General features: G+C 39.5%; 1 protein-coding gene across 1 annotated transcript; it reads right to left on the bottom strand.

The window, feature by feature from the left end:
* Window positions 1-1541: 1541 nt before the first annotated feature.
* PSMA5 (proteasome subunit alpha 5) lies at window positions 1542-22598 on the bottom strand. The gene is made up of 9 exons (XM_027536288.1): window positions 22445-22598; window positions 17698-17764; window positions 13323-13449; window positions 11043-11110; window positions 10012-10119; window positions 9812-9870; window positions 9119-9221; window positions 8015-8101; window positions 1542-1784 (listed from the first exon to the last, which is right to left on the bottom strand). Exons 1-9 carry the CDS (start codon window positions 22471-22473, stop codon window positions 1707-1709), a joined length of 726 nt encoding a protein of 241 aa, XP_027392089.1. The 5' UTR covers window positions 22474-22598; the 3' UTR covers window positions 1542-1706.
* Window positions 22599-23153: the final 555 nt, after the last annotated feature.

The raw sequence follows: 23153 nt of genomic DNA, 5'->3' as shown, positions 1-23153 counted from the left end.
AATAACTCTGTAATTGGGATTACAAAGGGAATTACTTTTGTTTCACCTGTACAGTGTAAGCTGAGGCTGAGAGCTACTTTATTCCTTAGTATTTTTTTCTTCCCTACATAATATACGTGATTCCAAGACACAACTTCACCTTTCCCTAAAGCATGTTTAGTCCATTGCTGCATTCATCTACACTGAGTTAAAATAGGTATTTATTGTCTAGTTCTCCCTACTAGAAGCTTCACTGGAGCACAGACCATACCTACACCACAGCTCTATCTCCAATGCCTAAAACCTTACTATATTTTTAGTACTCAAATTTGCTAAATCTGAATAAATATTAGTTGAGATGATTTTTCAATGGCATTTCCTATTAGGATTTAAGAAGTGAATGTGAGAGAAACTAATCTCATGATTATGCAATATTTAATATATCACTAGAACTGTCTCCAGAACACTGGTGACAATATACCTTTAGTTCCCTATTTTCTTTATGTGTGTATGTCTCAAGCAAAGCTTTTTTCCCAAATGTTTCCCATCATTGCAGTTTCCAAATGTATATAAGGACACGTTTTCTGCTGGGAAAAGGTATGAATTTAATATGAATTCAGCGTATTCAAATAATCAGAATTTTAATAGAGTAAAATTTCCTAGAAATATTAATGAAAATAATACACAATCAATTATGCATTATTCACATATGGATTAGTCATGTTGTGGACAGTATATTCTCAAATCTCATTGAGGTTTCCCTCTTACTCAGTAGGTATCTAGGCTTCTCATACCCGACACTTTAAAAATTAAGAGCTGATAATTTAAAACCAGAAAAATCTGTGTTCAAGTCCTAAGAGCTTAATTTTTTGTGTCTATGGTCACATCTCCTTAGATTCTTCATCTGTTAAGTATGATGTTATAAGTAAAGATACCTACTTCACATGGCCATTTTTTAGGCTCCAACAGATTGATTTTTTAAATAATCTCAACCAGTCATATAATGGCAGCTCTAATGGGGGAAATTCATAGTATATTTCCAAGTCTAATGAAAACTACTTCTGAATTTAATCCACTTTTGATTGCCAGCGAAACCAAGATCATGAATTCATTTCTTTTATAGTGATTGACTTCATAAAAAAAAAATCTCATTCCAAATTATCTATTAAGGCACAAGAACTAGTACAACATTGTAGCTGGCTTATTCCAAGCCATCAGTGTTTGGGGGAGGAGCTCAAAACATGTTCTTTTTGATGGTCAGTTAGTAGCATCTTCTTCATATAAGGAAAGCAGCAAAAATACCCATTTACTCAAGAAAAATTACAGAACTGAAATGGGTTCACAGTAGTATTAATATCTATTACACATGAGAAGGAGTTGGACCAGCTGGAAGTTCATCTGTCAACACCAAGGAATTGATAATAAGTTGATTCTGTTGTAGAGAGCCACTAAAACAATTTTAGAATATTCTGGTAGGATAGGGCTGTTAATACCACCATCCTCTTTGCCCCTAATATAAGCATTTTATACACAAGACTGCATTAAAAAAGAATAGTCTATTAAATATTTTAAATGTTTCTTTATTTCAGAACTGCCTTTATGTACAGACATCATAAAAAAATGCACATACACTGGAGATTTCCCAAGGAACTGGAGCTGGAAATAAAAGTTAAGGGCAACTAGAAGAACTGAAATTGTCCCCAAGAAATTCTATGGATCACACTTCCTTAAATGTCCTTGATAACCTCTTCAAGTTCTTCCTTTGTGAACATGTGGAAATTCTGGCCAGGCTGCACTGTGGCTAGCTGGAAAGAAAACAGAGAAGGGTTAATAAACTGGGCTCGATTACCTGCTTTAGTCCTCGCATGGTCAGGAGTTGTTGGTGATGCAGCTGTCCATTAGGAACTAAGGGATCTGCTGTCCCAGGGATAGCCTTTCCAGCAGCAGGTCCCTAAAATAGCTCTCTGACTCTAAAATAAAAACTCTTATTGACCAAATTTTCTATTTTGAGGTTAACCAACCACATAATAGTTAACCAAATGCCTGGTATCATTGTCACTTCTTGAGATTACTTCAACAAGGATCACAAAAGCAGCAGTAAATTGGGGTCAGAACGTTTTTCTGTTGAAGATTTCTTTAGACAGGTTAAATTCTGAAATAGACAAGCATATTCACACACTTGCAAGTTGAGCTTGTGTGTGACCCTGGGATACTTGGACACGCTGTGCCTCAATTTATATTGGGATAATGGAGATAATAATAAGAATAGCACCTAACTCATACGATTGCTGCTGTTGTTCAGTTGCCAAGTCGTGTCCGACTATGTGTCAATCCATGTAAAATGCTTAGAACAGTGCTTAAAACATTATAATAAGCACCACCTAACTATTATTGTTGGGTACTATTTTCTATAAAATTGTCTATATGCTAACTTAGTAAGAAAAAGGTTTGTTTTGTTTTTTAAAAGGACTGGCCATGAAAAGATCCCATTAACACTGACAATAGGAAATCAGCTGTGACTCAAGGTATTTGTAAAATCCAGCAGTCAAGGTTACAACATATTTAAGCAATATAAGACTAGGGGCAGAAGATGGTTAGTTTCAAATTTAACCAAATCCCCAGGTTTCCCATCATCTCTACTGACAACACAGTCCCATGTTTTAGGGCAACACCGAGGAATACGGGCAACTTCATTTTTGCCTTCAGCTTTTGCGTTTGTTTGAGATGTCATTTCCTTATATTTTATTTTTTAACTTTAAAATTAAACATAGTAGGGCATTTTTTGAGTAATATTCACTACTAGTATTTAGTATAATTTGAAAACTGCCCATCCAGTTCCATGATATGAACATGAAAGTCTGCCTCAACTACAGGTAAAATTTAGAAAAAGACTATGACTGCACATCTCAAAACACCTGAAGATCTAGTCTAGGGACAAACTAAAAAAACCCTGCAGTCTCCACTAGATTCTCTTAAAAGATCTATCCAAGTACCTGAAATGTCAGAAGAGTCCCAAACACATTTGTAAAATATATGTCAAATAATTTATTGATGTCCATATAGACCATAAGTTCTATTTCAAGGAAATTAAAATATATAAACACTTCCCTTAAGGACATGAGGACAGAGAGATACAAAGTCAATAAACCAGAGGAAGAGTGAGGGGCTAGAGTTTTTGTCAAGTCACCGATGGCTCACAAGCTAGTCCTCCTAAACCATTACAAGGGCTAAAAACCAGAAACTGGGTAATCCTGAATTAGAATAGTCCCGTAAAACCAGGCTGCAAATCAATACTAATAGGACTTAAACCAAATACTGCTTTCAGAAAGGTACTCATCACTAGATGAGTAAAAATAATCCATTGCATTTACATAATGATACATTTATTTACATAATGAATATGAAAGCTACTTTTCTATTCATCTCACTTTCAAAAAACCTCTGTGAGGTAGATAAAGAGTTATTTTCTTTTCCTGATGTGATCAATAATTAACTGCTAAGCACCTGTGTACAAGTTATGGTTGTACAAGGCACTATAGATCCAAAGATAAAGTCTGTCACTAAGGGTTATAGAGGCCAAATGCTTTTAATGTCAGATAAGGGTTGTAACAGAGCCTGGCACACAGAGAAAGGGACAAAGGAGTAATCTAGAGAGTCCAGGAAGGCTTCAAGGACAGCAATCTTAAGTAGCAGAGGGCGGGTTGAATATGCAAATACATAAAAGCATGAAACAAGATGATGTATTTGCAAAAAAAAACAGAATTATTGAAAATAATTCTGAATGGCTAGAGCAGAGGTTGCATATGAGATGAGACAAAATGGAGAGTACTAGGAGTGAGAGCTCAGAGACACAGTATATTAAAGTGGTTAAAAGTACACAACCCCAAATAAGGCCCCAAAACGACAAGTTTTAGAAGTGTTCAAAATTTGAGGTGTCTGCTTCAGAAAAAGTCATATAGTAAGTCTTAAAAATGACCATGAAATCTGATAAGAGGAGTATGTTAGCAAGGGACAGTCTCGAAAATAACAGAAACCAATGGCAGTGATTGAGGAATAAATGAGAGGTGAGGCAGTTCAAACCCTGATCCCTCCATTTACCAATGCTATTACTCTGGGCAAGGTCCTACCTTCTGAAAGACTCAGTTTCTTCCTCTGTAAAATGGAAATAGGAACATCTATCCCATAGGGCTACTGTGAGGATTTAAAGATAATTGCATGTAAAATTGTTTGTTTTTTTTTTCTTTGCTTGTGCATGGGTACTCAGTCATGTCTGACTCTTTGCAATCCCATGGGCTGTAGCCCACCAGGCTCCTCTGTCCATGGGATTGTCGCAGCATGAATAACAGAGTGGGTATCCATTTCCTCCTCCAGAGGATCTTCCTGACCCAGGGACTGAACTGCATCTCCTGCACTGGCATGCAGATTCTTTACCACCGAGGAAGCCCTGGTACCAGCACACTTGCTGTTTAACCTTCCGACGTATGCTCAGTTGCATCCCATTCTTTGTGACCCCATGGACTCCAGCCTGCCAGGCTCCTCTATCCATGGAAACTTCCAGGCAAGCATACTGGAGAGGGTTGCCATTCCCTTTTCCAGGGGATCTTCCTGACCTAAGGATTGAACCTGTGCCTCTTGTATCTCTTGCATGTAAGATTAGCAATTTTTAATTGATGTAATGATAATTTCAGGTAAAATTAACCTAACAGGTTAAACGTATGCTTTAAGAGGTAGTGAATTATTGTGACAGGAAAAGAAGTTTGGAATTTATCTTGCAGACAGTAAGAGTCACAAAAAGACTTTTTTAGCAGCTGGCTGCCCATATGTGTGTGTTGTACTCAGTCATGTCCAACTCTTTTGTGACCCTATGGACTGTAGCCCTCAGGCTCCATGAGATTTTTCAGGCAAGAATATTGGATTGAGTTGCCATTTTCTCCTCCAGGGTATCTTCCCAAGTGAGGGATCGAACCAGTGTCTTCTGCATCTCCCATATTGGCAGATGGATTCTTTACCACTAAGCCACCTGGGAATCCCCCTAGAAAAGACTTTTTTAAAGTGGAGAACAATCGAGATTAGCTACGCAATTCAGAAAATCCACTTCAGTAGCACAATGAAGTAGCAGGGGAAATGGAATGAAAATGAGGAGGGCAAGGCTAGAAGCAGGAAGACCAGTTAGGAAATCTCTGAGAATATACAAGGCAGCAGAAAAACGAGAGACTTAAGAGAAGGCCCTGGGAGAAGGGATGAAGAAGAGGCACTGATGTGAGAGTTATTTAAGGAGGCAAAGGCACAAATCAGTGAAGACAAAGGGAGGTCAATGTCTTCAAGGTTTCTGCTGTGAATGACAGGCACACTACAGGTGTCACCTTGTCATTTTTCAGGATTAGAAACGTGAGAGGAGGAAATGGTTTTCAGGAAAAACGACAAGTTTTAGAAGTGTCGAAAATTTGCGGTGTCTGCTTCAGAAAAATTCATATAGTAAGTCTTAAAAATGACCATGAAATCTGATAAGAGGAGTATGTTAGCAAGGGACAGTCTCGAAAATAACAGAAACCAATGGCAGTGATTGAGGAATAATTGAGAGGTGAGGCAGTGAGGACGATGAATACAGATTCATCGTCTAGCAATTAAAGGTTAAAAAAGACAATAGCAATAAAATGTAACAGGCTCTTGAATCTCAAAATTATGAAGCTAAGTGAAAGCAGTGAGACACAAAAAGAATACACACTGTAGATCCACTTATAAGAAATTCTAGAAGATGCACAGCAAACCGATAGTGACAAAAAGCAGGTCAGTAACTAAAAAGGGGCATTAAGGGAACTTTTGGGGATGACAGAAATGTTCTGTATTTTGATTGTGGTGGTAGTCACAAGGGTAATTCACTTGTCAAAATTCATTGAACTGTAAACTTAAAATAAGTCCCCATTATAGCATGTACATTATACCTCAACAAAGTTGATCTTTCAAAAAGGATACTAGGTAGAGACAGAGGCTGACAAAGGTAAGTTTAATTTTTTTATTTTTCTAGAGAAAGATTCATTGGAAAAGACCCTGATGCTGGGAAAGATTGAGGGCAGGAGGAGAAGGGAGTAACAGAGGATGAGATGGTTGGATAGCATCACCGTCTCAATGAACATGAGTTTGAGCAAACTCTGGAGGTAGTAATGGACAGGGAAGCCTGGCGTGCTGCAGTCCACAAAGAGTTAGACGTGGCTTAATGACTCAACAACAAGTTATAAACGTAATTGAGAAACTGAGGACAAACACCTGTTCTAATAGGTTTGGTTGAAAATTGGTGATGGGAAGAGAAAGACAAAGGAATAACCAAGATAATGTTTTCAAGGGAATGTCAATCCAAATTTAAGCTGGGAGGAACTTTTATAAATTATTATTAACTGCATTATGCATTTCAGAATCAAGAATATCCCACTGAGCCTATAACTCAACAATAAAAAGCCAAATAACCCACATTAAAAATGGGCAAAGGACTTGAACAGACATTTCTCTAGAGAAAATAAGGGGCTTCCCAGGTGGCTCAGTGGTAAAGAATCCAAGCAAGCCAAATGCCCCCCAACCCCCACATCCCAACTCTTCTCAGATCGCCCCACCTTTAGGCCAGCCCCTGTCCTGGCATCCAATTTTGCCCCTTTCCCTGCAGCCACAGAAGCTGGCTCTACTGGGGACAGACTGATAACAATACTCTCCATTCTTCTGCCCACAATCCGTCAATCCTCCTTCAGAGGTTTAATTCAAATATACATTTTCTCAGTCCATAAAGAGTACAGCTGAGAAGTATCCTGGTTAAGTGCTGACTAGTTTAATTGCTTATTTGTGATTCCAGCCTCAGTTGATCTTTAAAAGTTTTTCTGAATTAAAACATACATACACACCATGCCTCCAAGGGTAACCACTACCCTGACTTTCTACAATTTGTGATTCCAGCCTTAGCCAGTATTTTAATGTGATTCAGCAATCCTTTTACTCATCCCTGTCTTCTCTCTTCCCTATTGAAAACACTTTTCCAAATATTTCCCATTCTTCTTAATTTCACTGTTGCATTGACCCACCCTCAGAAGGTGATCTAACAGTCACCAGGGAAATATAATCCCTCTCTCCCAATTCATTTCTGAACTTACCTTATCTTATCGTTACTTCCTTTCTTCCTGTCTACTTCTTGGAATGTTAAATTAGGGCATTCCGAATCTAGTCCATGTCTCTCCAGTGTCATCTCTTATCATCTCCCCATCTTACATCTCACATTCCAACGATAAGACAAAATCCTCAAGGTTCCCTTTGATGCCCGATGATGGTTTACATGTGCTATCTCCTCTTCCAGAATACCATTCTCTTCTCCCTTTTCCAAACATCACTTCTTCCAGTAGCCTTTCCTAATGTCCCAGTGTAAGTTATATGTTCCCGTGTCAATCCATTCTTACTGCTATTACCGAAGTATCAACCCAAGCTGTAATTATCTGTATGTCCTCTATACCACACAGTATACTAGTAACACTTAAATTGGAACTGGACTTTGTGTCTGTATCCCTGGCATCTACTGATACCTGGCATGTAATGGGTATTCTATATAATGCTGAATCAATTCTACTTTCCAAAATGAACTCCTTCATTTGTACCATGTCTTCTCTCTCGAGAAATTTCCCATCACTAACTTCTGCTTTAAATTCTTTTAACATTTTTTCTATTCTCTTGCTTCTTTTCAGACTATAAAAGTATTTTTTGTCTTTCCGTATCCTTAAAAAGACAAAAATCCTTTTCTTTAATGCTGCCTGCTGCTACTGACATTAATGTCTTCTTGAGAAGGCAGCATATTCTTGTTTTGTCCACTCCATCACTCCCTTTTCTTCTTTAACTCATCACACTTTGGCTTCTGCCATTACTACTTTACTAGAATCGCTTACTCAAAGGAAACCAATAATTTCTTAAGAACTGAGCATATAAAAATGTGACTGTCTTGACCTATTTAATCTTTAGCAATGAGAGCTATGATATCTGAATAAAAATCAATAAAACAGAAAAGTACCTCTATGTTAGTTGCATTCAGCTTCTCCTCCATTACTTGTTTGAGGATTATGAGTGAAGACTTGATGGCTTCTTTCAGTGTCATAGACTTGAAACAAAGAGGGTAAGAAGAGTGGCCGTTAATCGTACAATAACTCCTTTCCTACACAGATCCCCCTTATAACCCCCATCTTTCTGAAAAAATGATTCAGCAAATATTAATAAATTAAACATCTTAGTAAGTACAGTGCATTATCTGTAGAATTCAAGTAAGTGGTATATAAGTAGAGTACATTTATTCAGAGGAAAAAAGCTTTATTTTGAACCAGAATAAAGTCCCCAACTTTAATACAGTAAGTGATCTTTGAAGGACAAAGAGTTAAACTTCTCCAGTCCTTGTCTTTTAATTTAAAAACAAGAAAATAATGGTGATATCCTATGAATAATTCCCAAATGATCTAGAAGGTAGCCCAAAGGTTTAGAAAATCTGCTCTTTTCTTACCCCATTTTATACTTAATTTCCTGCACATGTAAAAGCAATGCTATGAAGGGCCGTTATAAGCAGACATCCCTATATGAACCACCTGAATGACAAGTATAGCAGTCTTCAGCCACTACAATGAGTCACCCAAAACCAAATCTTCCCATCTCACAAAGGTAAAAAGCCCACTTGCTTGAAGAGCCAGAGTAGTCAATATAAAATGCTAAGTAAAGCTATAAAAATAAAGGATAAGCAAATTGTGGTATACCTATACCATGGTGTATCACTCATCAATAAAAAGAAACTATTGAAATGTTCAAGAACATGAACATATCTCAAAAACAGTATGTTGAACAAAATGCAGACACAAAAACACAAACTGTATGGCTGTATTTATAAAAAGGCCAGACAAAACTAATCTACAATGGCAAACGTGGCTGAAAGGGAGGGAGAGACTGACTGGAGAGGAGGCAAGCATTTTGGGACAGGATGATGGAAGTGTTCTATATTTTAAGTGGTGATTACCAGGGTATACACAATCATCAAAATTCACAGATATAAATTCTTAGGTCTGTACATTTTATTGTATGTAAATTCTACCCTGATTTTAAAAATAATAATGAAGGCATGAGAATGCTTAATTACCTTGTGGTAAACTTCTTGCAAGGAGCTCTGGGCACCCTCTGAAGCAGAGCCAATTGCTCGAGCATCACACTGTACAAAGGTTCCAGATGGGTCCATGTGAAACCTGCAACACCACCAAAAAGAAGAGGATTAAAATGCTTAAGAAATGGTGATATTTTCCATTACAAACATCTCTCTAAAAAAATATAAATGCTTGGCCCTGCAGCCAGGAAATACCAAGGCATACGTCCAAAAGACGTTCCATGGCTGGAGAAATCAGATCTTTTAAAAAGTGCTTAAGAAAACAAATAATAATTTCCTCTGGGATTTAGAGAAGTACATATAAATATACTCTATACATACAGTATATATAAATATGACACTTATGTATGACTATCCAAATACCATTTGAGGATAAGGATCAAATCAATATTCGAAAGCAAGGCTCTAAACATATCTTGACTATAGTAACAAAGTTACTTCTCCTTTCTTTCCAGAAGTAGCACTGGTTCCAATAGGGGTGCTCTTCATAAAATCCCCAAATTTGTCTTTGTGTAAGCAGCCCAGAATCACTTGACTTTATAGAATTAGAAGGCCTTCATTTTTACAACTCTATAATAATCTTTCTCAGTTGATAAACAACCAATCCCATCCCAAATGATAAAAAAGTCTCCTGAAAAGGAATCAGGAGAAAAATGGCAAAACGGTACTTACAGCTGGGGTCCTTTTTCATCAACTCCTCCAAATAACAGTGCTACTCCGAAGGGACGGGACTAGAACCACAAATCAGAAGATAATAAGGTGAACAGCAGTGAAGTAAGAGGGCAAGAAGACCAGGGAAAGACATGCTCCGAGGACAGACACCCTAAGTCCCACAGGACAGCAAGACAGCTTGGCGCAGTCACCACACTCACCATGGCACCTGGGTCTGCATCTTCTTCTCCAAACTGGAGCGCCAGATTCGACACAGCCTGAGTCACACTCTCCACAGTCATGGTCTCATTGTAGGTGAACCAATGGTTCTAAAAGAAGAGCAATGCATGGTCTGTCTTTCACAAGAAGGGCATTAAAAGTAGCCCACCATCTCACTACACACATCCCTTTGAACTGTGGTTAAAAACTGAAGGCTCAAGCTCGGGTGTGTTTTCCTTAACACTAAACTCAAATGTTTGGGACTGCATGAGAGAAAGAGGAATAGCTCTGGAAATAAAGTTATACCAAAAGGACTCTGGGCAATGATGGCTAGAGGATCGCTCCCTTGAAAAACAGCTAACCCCTCAAAGAACCAAATTTAGTCTCTTCACAAAGTGCAAGTTAATAGCTGAGTGCCACTTTCCCTCAAAGATTCTATTTTATTATTCTGTTGGATTTTAAACTGAATGACTTATTCTTACGTAAGTACTGACAGCAAACTTGCAAATAAGCACAAAGAATTTTTACCAATCAGGTTTTTTTTTTTTTGACCAGTCTACTCTGCAGGCAGCAAGAGCTCAGTTAAAAAAAAAAAAAAAATCAGTATTCCTAAGCAGCATTTATCACCTGGCACATATCATTACTCACCACAGGAGAGCTGTCATTTGCAAGCCTAGCAGCAAAGGGCAGGTGGGGCAAAACTCCTTTAGCTACCTCTACTCCTGCTATGGTGCTCCCACAGAAAGTCAATTAGGGAACAGAATGCAGTGCAACGCCTACTTTATATAAGGCAAATCAAGAAAAAGCAAGAGACTGTCAGCACTATTTACCAGGGCTTCCTTAGAGCCGCAATGGTTGGATGGCTAGACTCCAGGCCTCAGAAAGTTACAACCAGCGGTTCTGCTCAAAATCACTCCCAAGAGCGACATCAGATTTTAACACAGATAGCTGCAGTACAGCCCAGGCAGTTGTATCATCACTAAACAAGGAACCCAAGCATCATGGTAGAAAGGAGAGTTGATGCTGACTTTACCTGTGTCTCCACTCTGGCTTTATCAATTAAAGTCTTAGCATCAGCAATTAGCCCACTCATGGCACAACCTGCAATGTAAAAGCAACAGTGACCCAGTAAGCCAGATCCTTGTAGAACTCTTTCATCCACTCAGGAAATAACTGAAGTTTTGGAATGAAACCACAGCAGCCAGCCAGCAATCCCACAGCACTATACCCACAAGATTAAATGAGCAAGTATCTGCACTGAACACAAGTATAATTATATCACTAACAAAAACCATCCACAGTGACACAGAAGTCCAGCTATTAAGAGAGAAGACAGAGAAGGACAGCTAATCAAACATGAATTGTCGTATTTACATACTCAAACATTCCTTTAGCACTCCTGGTAGCCCATGCAAGCACTAACACTCCAATAGGAAAAATAAGGGGAAAAAATTTTCAATAACTATCTCACTATAAGCTACAGTGGAACACCCTAAAGTAAAATAAAAAATCTCATTTCCTGGCCAAACACCAACTAGTTACAGTAGAGATGGCCCAGGAAGCCAAGATTATGGCTATTACTTAACATGTCATGACTCAAATCCAAATTTCCAGCCTAGGTCTCACTCCCACAGTTCAGACCTATAAAGCCAAATGACTCCCTTAATATATCTGCATGGAGAGACCACAGATTCAACTCATTCCCCTACTTGACTCCATCTTCCCCTGGCCCTCATAACCAATCAAAAATCCCAAATTCTATCGATCACTATCTGATTAGCCTGTCTGGTATTAATCCTTACCTCGCTGATGTCCGGCCACTTCCTTGGCTAAAGCCTTCCTCATCTCTTTATTTAGACTGTGAAAAAATTTTTGACCTGGTCTCCCCACCTTCAGTTTCAGTCCCATTCACTCTACCTTCAACACTACTGTCAGAATGGTTTTTCTAAAATCCTAATCTGATCATATCACCTCAATGCATACAATCTTTGACGTCAATGCAAAAGGATCAAGTTTAAGCTCTTTCATATGGTAAAAAGGACACTCTTTGATCCCAGACTCATTTCTTACCACGTTATACCTCCCAGTCATCCCAAGTTGCCGGTGCCAGGGTATTTTATATTTTACACCATCACAGGTTTGCTCTTTTCTATACCCTCTGATCACAAAGCTCTCCCCTGCTACACCCAGACACTTACTCGCTTGGTAAACAGCTCCTCATCCTTTAGAATTCAGCTCGGCTCTAGCCTCACCTTTATGGAATTATGTTCTGAAAGCCTCACTACCACAGGCCCCAGGCAAAACTAAGTATTTCCCCTCAGAAAGACTAAGCATATGCCACAGTCTTTCTTAATATCTACATCACTTAATTACATTGACTTATTTACATGTTTATCTCTGTGATTAAACTGCATGCTCCTAGAACACAAAGGACTATGTCTATGTCTCTTTTCTGTGTCCCGGGTGTTTAGCACAAAGTCTGGTGCATAGTAGATTGTCAGTTTGTTGAATGAAGTGACCCTGACCTACCTCCAAAAGGTATATGAGATGGCTTGAGATAGACACAATGTTCTAATCCTTAAAGACTAAATCTCAGTTTCTGTATCTACGAAAGAGATAGTGTCAAGCTTCCTTCGTCACCATGGCATTTGGTTCTGATGTCTTCACGCAATTAATTATTTTATCAATGTTTCATTAATTAGATGAATAGATAGGTTAAGCAAATATAGGCAGTCAACTAAAATGCCATGCTATAAATAAGAACTACTCCTTATGTTACAATGATGCCAGAAGCTACAGGAGGGGAATTTATCAGAGACCCAAAAGGGGAGGAAGGGAAGGCAGGGGGAGATAGAATAAAATGATAAATCTGAAAACGGAGGAAGAGTAGTGATTTGGGTCAAAGTCTATTATCTTTATACTCTCTGCACCTTAGTCACTCTGAAGATCTTTAAGAATTTCTCTTTTCTCAGTGGACACCCCTAGCTTCCCACACGATAATTCTGCTCCAGGTGGCCTCCTAATGTTATACATCCACGAAGACCCAGCCATCATAGGGAACTGGCCTATGATTCAACTTTTACATATTTCAATAACCATCACATTTGCGAAGTCTAAATTTGAGGGAGAAAGGAACTTCTGGGAGTAGGTGAATCCTACAACTGCTTCCTGCTACCGATGTTATGCACAATGGCCTGGAAAGCAACAGCTAACAAGGGAATAAGATGTTCACCTAATGAACCTCCCTTGAAACATCAAAGAAGACTGATGAACTCAGCAAGATCCTACAGAACGATCTTCCCCTACTTCTTACCTATGTGAGCATCAATCTCTACAATTTTCTCAATGCTGCTGGGCTCCATGAGTGGAGAGGTAATTCTCTTCTCCACAGCTAGGCATACACCCTCTGATGTCTGGATCCCGATGGCTGTGGAACCAAGCTAAAGAAAAACAGGTTATGTTATCACGGAGAAGTCAAAGAATAGTCTCACCTACTCACCAGAAATCTCTCTGTATATCTTCACAGGATAGAAGCTTCAATCAGCCATATCTAGTACACGGAGAGAACAGGAGTCCCCTAATAAATAATGTACTATTCCCGTCAGTGGCAAGACCATTGATTTACAGAATTCTGTGCTTGTAAAAGGGAAGTTCAATACGTCCTCAAAATGTCTGGAAAACAATCAACTCTAGTGCCAATTTTTTGGAGAGGGGCAGGTTCTAAAGTCCTAAACATAGTGGATAAGAAATAATACAACTAATGTTTCTTTTGGACTTGGTATCTTTTTACCTCTGCTACCTTGAATTATCCCAAAAGGTGATATCCCTCAAATCTATGTGACCTCCAGAAAAAAAATTTTACTTAAAAAAATTTTAAAAAGAGGAAAGAAAGAAAAACCACCAACAACATAAAAATCTCTCTCAAGGTCACTAGCAGTCTACAATATAGATTGATTTCATCCCTCCAGCTGCACAACACCATCCTAGTCACCCACCCTTCATCTCACATCTGCAAAATGGGGATAATAATAACAATATCTATACATCAAGAAGGGTAAACACACTAATACATAAAATACTTAAAATGGCAACTTTCACATAATAAACAAGCAACAGATGTTAGCTGTTTTATGTGCCAAGATGACTTCAACATCCTCCTACTTAGTCTCCCCATCTTTAATCTCTCTCCCAATGCATTGTTCATGGACAGCCTAACTGATACAATAATATGCTATTCTCATTATACTTCTGTGAAGAACCAATGTCTCCCTATACTGCTTACACATAAAATCCAAGCAAGCCTCCAGAGTTCTCAAAACCTAATCATACTTTTCTCTTCCAACTTTATTACACATTATCCTCTAAGCAGATCCCCTCGTTGCAGCCAAATCCACTTTCTCATGCCATGTCATCCCCCGCATCTGCACCTCTGCCATGCCGTCACCCCTGGAATATACTCTTCCCTTTTCCAATCCAAATCCCACCCCATCATTCATAATGTCTCCCAGGACTATGTGTGCTTGCTCCTCTAAATAATCATTTTTTTCACTTAGTTCTAAAAGCAATGACTGTTGGTGTGAGCATCAGATTCCTGGAGTCTGTTATCGTAAAGTATTTGAACGAATTTCATGAATCATTGTGCATAACATGCTTTCAACACATATGCAGACTGGATGATCATAGCTCATACATATCTGTATTATTTTTCAAATGCACAAAGTTATGACCTTATTTTTTGTTGTTGTTGAGTCAGTAAGTCGTGTCCAACTTTTTGTGACCCCGTGGATGGTAGCATGCCAGGCTCCATGGGGTTGTCCAGGCAAGAATACTGGAGTGGGTTGCCATTACATTATTTAGAAGTATATACCTGCTTTTCATTTGTATATTTTCTTAATCCACGGTATATGCATAACTTCAGGAAATGAACTGCCAAAGAATTTTATGTAAAAAATGAATGCTCTTACTTCTGAGTAAAGGTGTAGACTGAATATGTGCATTAGCTCCACTCCTTCCCCAAGCCTGAGGATAGGAGATTAAAGGGCTTAAGCATGGGTAGGATAAATATACTAGGACAAAGAGAAAGGCAAAGCCACAGAAACAACAAAATTTTCAAGAAAGAAGGTGGGGAAGTGATAATTTACTTAGCAGACACAAGAAACCCAAATCCTCAGCTAAGTAAACAAAGTACAAAAGCAAGCTGCTTTATATCACAGGACCACCCCACTACTGGTGCTCAAAAAGGGAATGATGGCAACAAGGACCTCTGGGAATAGAAGTGGAACAGCTAAAAATTACAAGATTAGTGCAGTGTGTGCTTAAGAAACAGATTTCCAGATCCCTTACTCCACACTTAAAGCTACAGTATGCTCCCCATTCCCACTCTCGCAGACGACTCTGGAAAGCATAAAATGAGGGTGTCTACATTGGAGGACACCACGCACATTCAAAGGCAGGAGTACTACTGTCAAAACAAGGGGATTAAGTAAAAATTGACAAGCTTAATGTTATAAATCCCAGCCTTCTTCCCCTACACTGCTCTCAGAAGTGAGTAGCCAAAAATACCCTTCAGGCATGATATGAGAAGAGGCAGTTTTCAAATTTTCTGATCCAAATCTACATTAAGAAATATATTCTACAACACGACCAAAATGTACAAATAGACACAAAGAAACAAATATAATAGAAACAAAGTTTCATGAAAAAAAGAAAAGAAATCACCAACACTATGGGCCTGAAATCCATTGCTCCATTCCACTTAAAAAGAGAGATGCTCCTACTACTTGCTAAATTGACCCAATGCCCACTAATTCAAGATCTGCAGTTCAAAAAAATGTATCTAAAGAATCTAGCTAGTTCAAGGGGAAAAAAAAAATCTAAAGAAAAAAAAATTTTTTTTAATCCTTGAAGAATTAAAGGATTCTTAATTCTTTAATAAAGCAGACATGAGAAATTCACATCCTAAGCTAAGTAAAGAAAGTCCAGAAGCAACCTGATTTATATCAGATCATTTTAAGGATAAAATAATAAAACAATGCAAGAGGGAGTTAAAGGAAGATGACAACAGAAGATCCTAAATGTATAGCTATGCCGCAGGCCCAGAGAATCAGTCAGGTTGGAGCAGGTCAGAGCTCAAAGATTTCTTTAAGAGTCTTTAACAGGATACTTAATGTGCCTGGGTGTTTTGAAAGGATATACATAAGTTGGAGACCTTGGGGATGAATTATTGATATTTACATACTAAATCAGGCAAATTTTTGAAAAAGAATTATTAACTCTCAGGAAAACAATATTGTGAGGAAACAGAAAAACAGCTCAGGTAGCTGGCCCATCATTTTCTGCCCACTATCTATTACAATGCTTCCACCTTCACTTCTACATCTTCAACTAAGAATCTGCTTTGCCCTTTTCCAGACTGTCATACAACCATTTCTCCCAATATACACTTTTTAGAAGAGGTAATTTAGAGGGAAACACAACAGTTCTCTTCAAATATGTGAGCAATTGTCTTATGGAAGAGGTTTAAACATCCTGTACGGTTCAAGGGTAAAACTAGGGCCAACTGAAAACAATTTCATGAAGCTAGACTCTTGATTCAATACAGGATACATTTCTAAACCATTATGACCTATTTTCAAACAGAATGAGCTGTCTAGTGAGAAAATATCCTGTCACCAGAACTACAAAAACAGAACCTGTTTGGGTATGTAGAGGTGATTCAAACAGTGAAGAGCTGGACTAGATCAGTAATTCTCAACCCTTGCTAGACACTAGAATCACCGAGGGAGTCCTTAAAATACTGATGCCTGGGCCTAATTCTCCTAGACCTAATTTAGATTTAAATCAGAATTTAGACTATCCACAATCCAACAAAGAGAAGATCCCACATAACTAAATTTCAGTATACAGTTTACTTTCTAACTAATTTTTTGAAAACTGGTTTGAACTATTCAATTTTGTTGTTAGATTACAGAATACATCTCTTATTCAGTCCCCAAAATATCTAGTACAAATTGACAAATTTACCAACAAGAATACAGGTGATCAGTTAAATAATTTGTTCAAGATGACAAAATATCTCACAGGTGCTAACTCGGGAATTCTATACCCCTCACCCCACTCCAGTACTCTTGCCTGGAAAATCCCATGGACTGAGGAGCCTGGTAGGCTGCAGTCTATGGGGCAGCTAAGAGTCGGACACAACTGAGCGACTTCACTTTCACTCTTCACTTTCATGCATTGGAGAAGGAAATGGCAACCCACTCCAGCGTTCTTGCCTGGAGAATCCCAGGGACGGGGGAGCCTTGTGGGCTGCTGTCTATGGGGTCGCACAGAGTCAGACACGACTAAAGCGACTTAGCAGCAGCAGCTCTTTATAGTTAAGAACATTACAAACACAAACATGTCCTTCCAACCCCACTAAGAAAAAGCTACTTACATAACTGTGAAGCAGTTATTTGTTTAAAAAGCTTTCAAATAGTTGGGACTGAATCTGTTATATAAAAATGGTTAATTGTGCCCAACACTGTAAATCAACTATACTTCAGTTAAAATATTTTTATGGTTAACTGTGATTAAAGGGAGATAAAGAACATTTTCTAAAGAAATTATGTACATACATTTACTCCAAATGCTCTGCCAGCAAAGCATTAAACATGAAATTTCAAAAACTATCCCACTTGATACTATACCTTGATAGCCTCAATGGCATATTCGACTTGAAATAATCTTCCTTCAGGAGAAAAAGTATTCACACCCCTATAATTAAAAAAAAAAAAAAAAAGGTATTAAAATTTTCAGAGAAGAGAAAAAATAAAAACAAAAACGTAGAGACATTAAACTCAAGTTCCCTGACAGCTAGCTCAGATGTGCATATTGTCATTATTCTCTTTCAACCACAACAATCTTCTATTTTTTGGGTACATTAACAGTTTTTCAAGAGAATGGAACCTATATACAGAACACTTCTTTCCCACTCCCAGAGTATCTTCAAACTGATCAAATGAGAGTAGGTGACTTTCTGCCTCAAGCCTGAATCAATTTGGAATCCCTCTGGTAAATTCGTGCCCCCAAACTATCAGGTAATTCTTAATAAAATGTGCACTTATTCTTATCCTCTTTCCATTATGTGCGTTTGACATTTCTTTTTAGTAGAAATCAGCCACTGGGACACTTCTCTGTTTATAAGTATGAATTAGTATTGTTATCAGAACAACAGACAGATCTGTGTGGTTCCTAAAACCTAACCTGATTAATTCACTCAGTATATTATACTAATTATATGCCAGAATGCTCTTCTCCCTTAAACAATTCCCAACCTCTCCTTGCTCCAGTCTGTTAGAAATTCCTTTGGAGAAGAGGCAGCATAGAATTAGCTATACAAGCTTTCAGCACATCATGGACACGAAGAATAAATATTGGACAAGAAGAAAATGGAAATTGGAAAAAAATGGACAAGAAGAACAAATAAAAGCAAATAGTTGTGTTCCTTGGTTTATGGAATCTGGAGTTTATAACATGTAACTATCATGATAAACAGCAGTGTTTTCAAATTTGTTTTATCAAAAACTTTTTTCCCCCCAAAGAAATATGTGTGTGTGTATAACTCCCAAACATAAAACAGATAATAAAGGTTGATGTTTACTGCACATCTACTATATGCCTAGCACTGTTATAATCCTAGAAATGACAACACACTTAATCCTCAAACAATCCCATGAAGTAAACTAAAGCAGATACTATTTTAGAGAAGGGGACATTGAGATACAAAGAAGTTGAGTAATTTGCTCAAAGTCACTCAGCATATAAGAACCAGAGCTGGAAGGAGAATTTAGGCAATCTGACTACAGAGACAAACTTCTATCAGGACTCAAAGGAGAATCTCACCATTCCAGCCTCTCATTTTCCCCAGAGGTGCTTTCCTTAAGGTCATTTAAAAGGAAATTTATGACACTAAAGAACAGTTTTTTAAAAATCACTGAGAGGGAAGTCAGGGCAGAAGATCTGGAATTAAATTCTAGTTGTGTCACCTAACTTTTCCTCTCTCAAATGCAAAAAAAACCCCCATCCTGCTCTGTCACAATACAATTGGTATTGAATGGCACAGATTATGAAAGTGCAAGTTTAGTAGCTCAGTCGTGTCCGACTCTTTGCGACCCCATGGACTGCAGCCTACCAGGCTCCTCCGTCCACGGGATTTTCCAGGCAAGAGTACTGGAGTGGGTTGCCATTTCCTTCTCCAGAGGATCTTCCTGACCCAGGGATCTCCCACATCGTAGGCAGACGCTTTGCCGTCTGAGCCACCATATTCTGTGAATATGAATACAGTATTTTCGCTCTAATTCAGGAACTTCATCCTGGTGAAGTATTCCCATATCTTCTCTAATATGGGCTCTGCTCTTGGTCCTCTTTTCAAACTTTTCCTGGGTTATTTCATCTATGCTAAGCACTGCCGCTGCTGCTGCTAAGTCGCTTCAGTTGTGTCCAACTCTGTGCAACCCCACTGACGGCAGCCCACCAGGCTTCCCCGTCCCTGGGATTCTCCAGGCAAGAACACTGGAATGGGTTGCCATTTCCTTCTCCAATGCATGAAAGTGAAAAGTGAAAGTGAAGTCGCTCAGTTGTGTCTGACTCTTAGCGACCCCATGGACTGCAGCCAACCAGGCTCCTCCGTCCATGGGATTTTCCAGGCAAAAGTACTTCCAAATCTCTATTGCCAGTTTGACCTCTTTCCTCGTTAATCTGAATGTCTTATGAGTGTTTCCACATGGATATCCCATTAATACCAAACACTTAACACCTTCCAATCTGATATATCTTAAATCCAGTCATCGTTTCGAAATCAGCTCCACCTGCTGCCAATCCTACTTCATTTTTTACTTTAAAACACCTCCCACCTCCCAGTTTCCCAAGCTAGAAAGTTCTGAATGATCTGACTTAATATAGTGCATGAGTGCTCAGTCTCTTCAGTCGTGTTGGACTCTGCGACCCCACAGACTGTAGTCCAACAGCCTCCTCTCTGCGGGATTTTCCAGGCAAGACTGGAGTGGGTTGCCATTTCCTCCTCCAGGAGATCTTCCCGACCAAGGGATGAACCTCCAGCTCCTGCATGGGCAGGCAGATTCTTTACCGCTGAGCCACCTGGGAAGCCCTTGCCCATATTAACCATATGCCAAGTCATATTAATTTAAATCAGTTCCTCCCCCACAGTAACTCAACTCTCCCTTCCATTGCTCAATGCCCTCATTACCTTTCACCTAACTGTAACAGCCATCTAACCGGTATTGACTCTTTTCTCTAATCCAGTCAATTAATTTCTATAAAATACAATTATGACTATGTAACTTAAAATGATAATTAATGGCACAAAATAAGACCCAAACCCTTCAACTTCAAATTAAAAACCACCCAATACCTAGCACCAATGTTTTTCTCTGAACTCCCCCTATTCCCATATGTGTATCATATGTGCCAGAAGCCTAGAGTTTTCCCAAACATGAACTGTGGCTTTCCCATGGCCCCTCCTCTGTTCATCTTATATTCTCTGCCTCAAAACTATTGACTCTTACTATGCATATTTATTACATTCTTACTCCTGAACTCAGTTTAAATATCAACTCCTTCTAAAGTTTTCCATAATCCCCTTATAATATCAAATGCAACCTCTGTCATTAAAACTCCCATCGTGTTGATTTCAGCTTTTCTAATGACACGAACACATTTCTAACTTATACTGTAGTTACTTTTGTAAATAGTGGTGGTTTTTTTTTTTGGCCATACCTCATAGCTTACAGGATCTGTTCCCCAACCAGGGATCCAACCTGCACCCTCAGCAGTGAAAGCCCAGAATTCTAACCACTGGACCACCAGAGAATTTTCCTGTTAAGTAGTTTTTAAAGGACAGTCTCCCATATGAGAACACGGATCTTGATTTTTGTTCACTGCTGTATGATCAGCAACTATAACAGTGCCTTGTACACAGCAAGCATTTAAGTATATTAGCTAAGCAGACTATATTTTAGGCATTCTTACGAAGATACAATGAAGGAGGAAATGGCAACCCACTCCAGTATTCTTGCCTGGAGAATCCCCTAGACAGAAGAGCCTGGTGGGCTACAGTCCATGAGGTCCCAAAGAGTCAGACACGAGTGAAGCGACTCAGCACAAATGCAAGAATATACAAAAATGAGTAACACAAAGCAGTTAATAAAGCTGTTAAGTAAATGATCACAAAAACCTTAATAAAGGTTTTCTGATAAGGACAACAATTTCCATCATACACACCCTTACTCAAAATTGTATCACACAAAGACGATTCTCTTCAATGTTCTAGAAAATAAATACCGACCAACAAAGATATTTTATAGGACGGCAGAAAAAAGTTAGTTTTAAAGCCTCACATACATCTTCTGAGTCAGTAAACAGTTTTTTTTAGAAGTAGCGGTTCTAAGTGATAAAACTTTCAACACGATCAACATATACTTGAGAAGAAATGCAGCTTCTCAAACCCATCTAATAAAGAAAAAACATCTGCTTTTCCTGGCCTCAAATATTTAAGCAACTTAATAACTATGTGAATCATAACTGATCAAAACAGAAACTGAAAGTAAAAATGTCTGCAGCATAAGTAGATACAACTTAATATTAACATTCCCAAGCTCTGAAAGTTTTTTCTTTTAAATAGATACAACAATCTCACAGCTTTGATTTCAAAAACAGGTTTGGTTTTCGACACACTTAAAGCAACTTCCCTTAAACTTTTTAAAAAGTCAAAAAGGCTATTTGAATCAGCATGATGACAAAACACTTGAGAATCACTCTAAATTCCAGTTCCCACAAAATCTGACTCCAGACACTGTATCTTGGTAAAGCTGAGATTTCCTTCGCTCCTCTGCAGAAACTAAACATCCCAGGACGCCTTACTACAACTCAATCAAAGGAATAGCAGCTTTATTCCTACAACTAAGAAACGGAAAACGAGGCTGTCCTCCTAGAAAGAAAAGGGAGCTGAAATCATCAAACCCATTAAGTGATCCCTAACTGCTTTTTCTTCCAGGTAGCGCGTTTACATCTTTTAAAAGGCAGTCACACTCAGCACAAAAAGAAGGGGAGAGAGGGTGACTCCTGGCCTTCCCCGGGTTAAAGGTCAGAGTTCCGGCCCCCATCAGCCTTCTTTCCGAAGCACAAAGCAGAGCTTCACGCTTCCGCACCGACTTGGGATCAAGCAGTGACTCAGCGGTAGGACAACTGAGGCCGATGGGCGCAAATCTAGCCTTGGAGAACACAGCGGACGCCTGGGGAAGGGAGGAGACCCCCAGGCTGGGCCAGAATTCGGGTTCGTGGGGTGCCCTGATGACACGGCAGAACCCAGGCCCAGACCGGGCCCCGAGTCCGCCCACCCGTTACCTGACCCAATCTTCCCCCCCCAGCCATACAGACCTGTCGTACTCAGACCGGGTGAGAAACATGGTAAGGGCAGGAGAAAGCGGCAGTGGCTACTCCGGGATTCTTAGAGCCAACACGAGTCCACCTGCAACCAACTCACCCACACCGCCACACTACCAGGGCCACTCTCCCAGCTGCGCGTGCGCTCGCCACCCCTGCAGCCCTCTCTCCCATACCTGTCTCTTATTGGTTGATCGGAGTTCCCGCCGAGGTGATTGGGCCAACGAGCTAACCCGCCGGGCCTCCGGTGGCCCAGGGTGGGCGGGACAAAGGCCGTTCTTCCGTTTTAAATCGCGAGTGGTTGCCAGGGGCGCTCGGAACTGAAGGCGTGTGGTCAGAGTTCACTTTTTTAGAGTTCTTGTGAACTGTCCCAAGATTGTCAACTGGGTAATTTTATGGCGAGCCAGACTGTCTGAGCCCTGGTTTGATGGGTCCCTATCGGAGAGCGTTTGTCCCAGGCTCTTCTCGCTTTCCACCCGCCCGGCTGTTAGCTGTATACCCCGCTCTTCCGGCTCCGGCGCAGACTTCCTCCAGGTGCTGTGACTGCCTCCAGGACTGAACTTGCGAAATAATTGGATGCGTCTGTACCGGTGCTGGGAGCGAGTCCGTTCACTTCAGCCCACCCCTCCCATGGCTCGTTTGTTGAGAAAAGTTGGTGAGTTTTAGTTGGTAGGAAAGTCTTGAAGTTTCCCCATGGCCAGGG

The sequence above is a fragment of the Bos indicus x Bos taurus genome, chromosome 3 (assembly GCF_003369695.1).
Source record: "Bos indicus x Bos taurus breed Angus x Brahman F1 hybrid chromosome 3, Bos_hybrid_MaternalHap_v2.0, whole genome shotgun sequence".
Classification (NCBI taxonomy): domain Eukaryota; kingdom Metazoa; phylum Chordata; class Mammalia; order Artiodactyla; family Bovidae; genus Bos; species Bos indicus x Bos taurus.
This window is presented reverse-complemented; position numbering and strand designations above follow the sequence as displayed.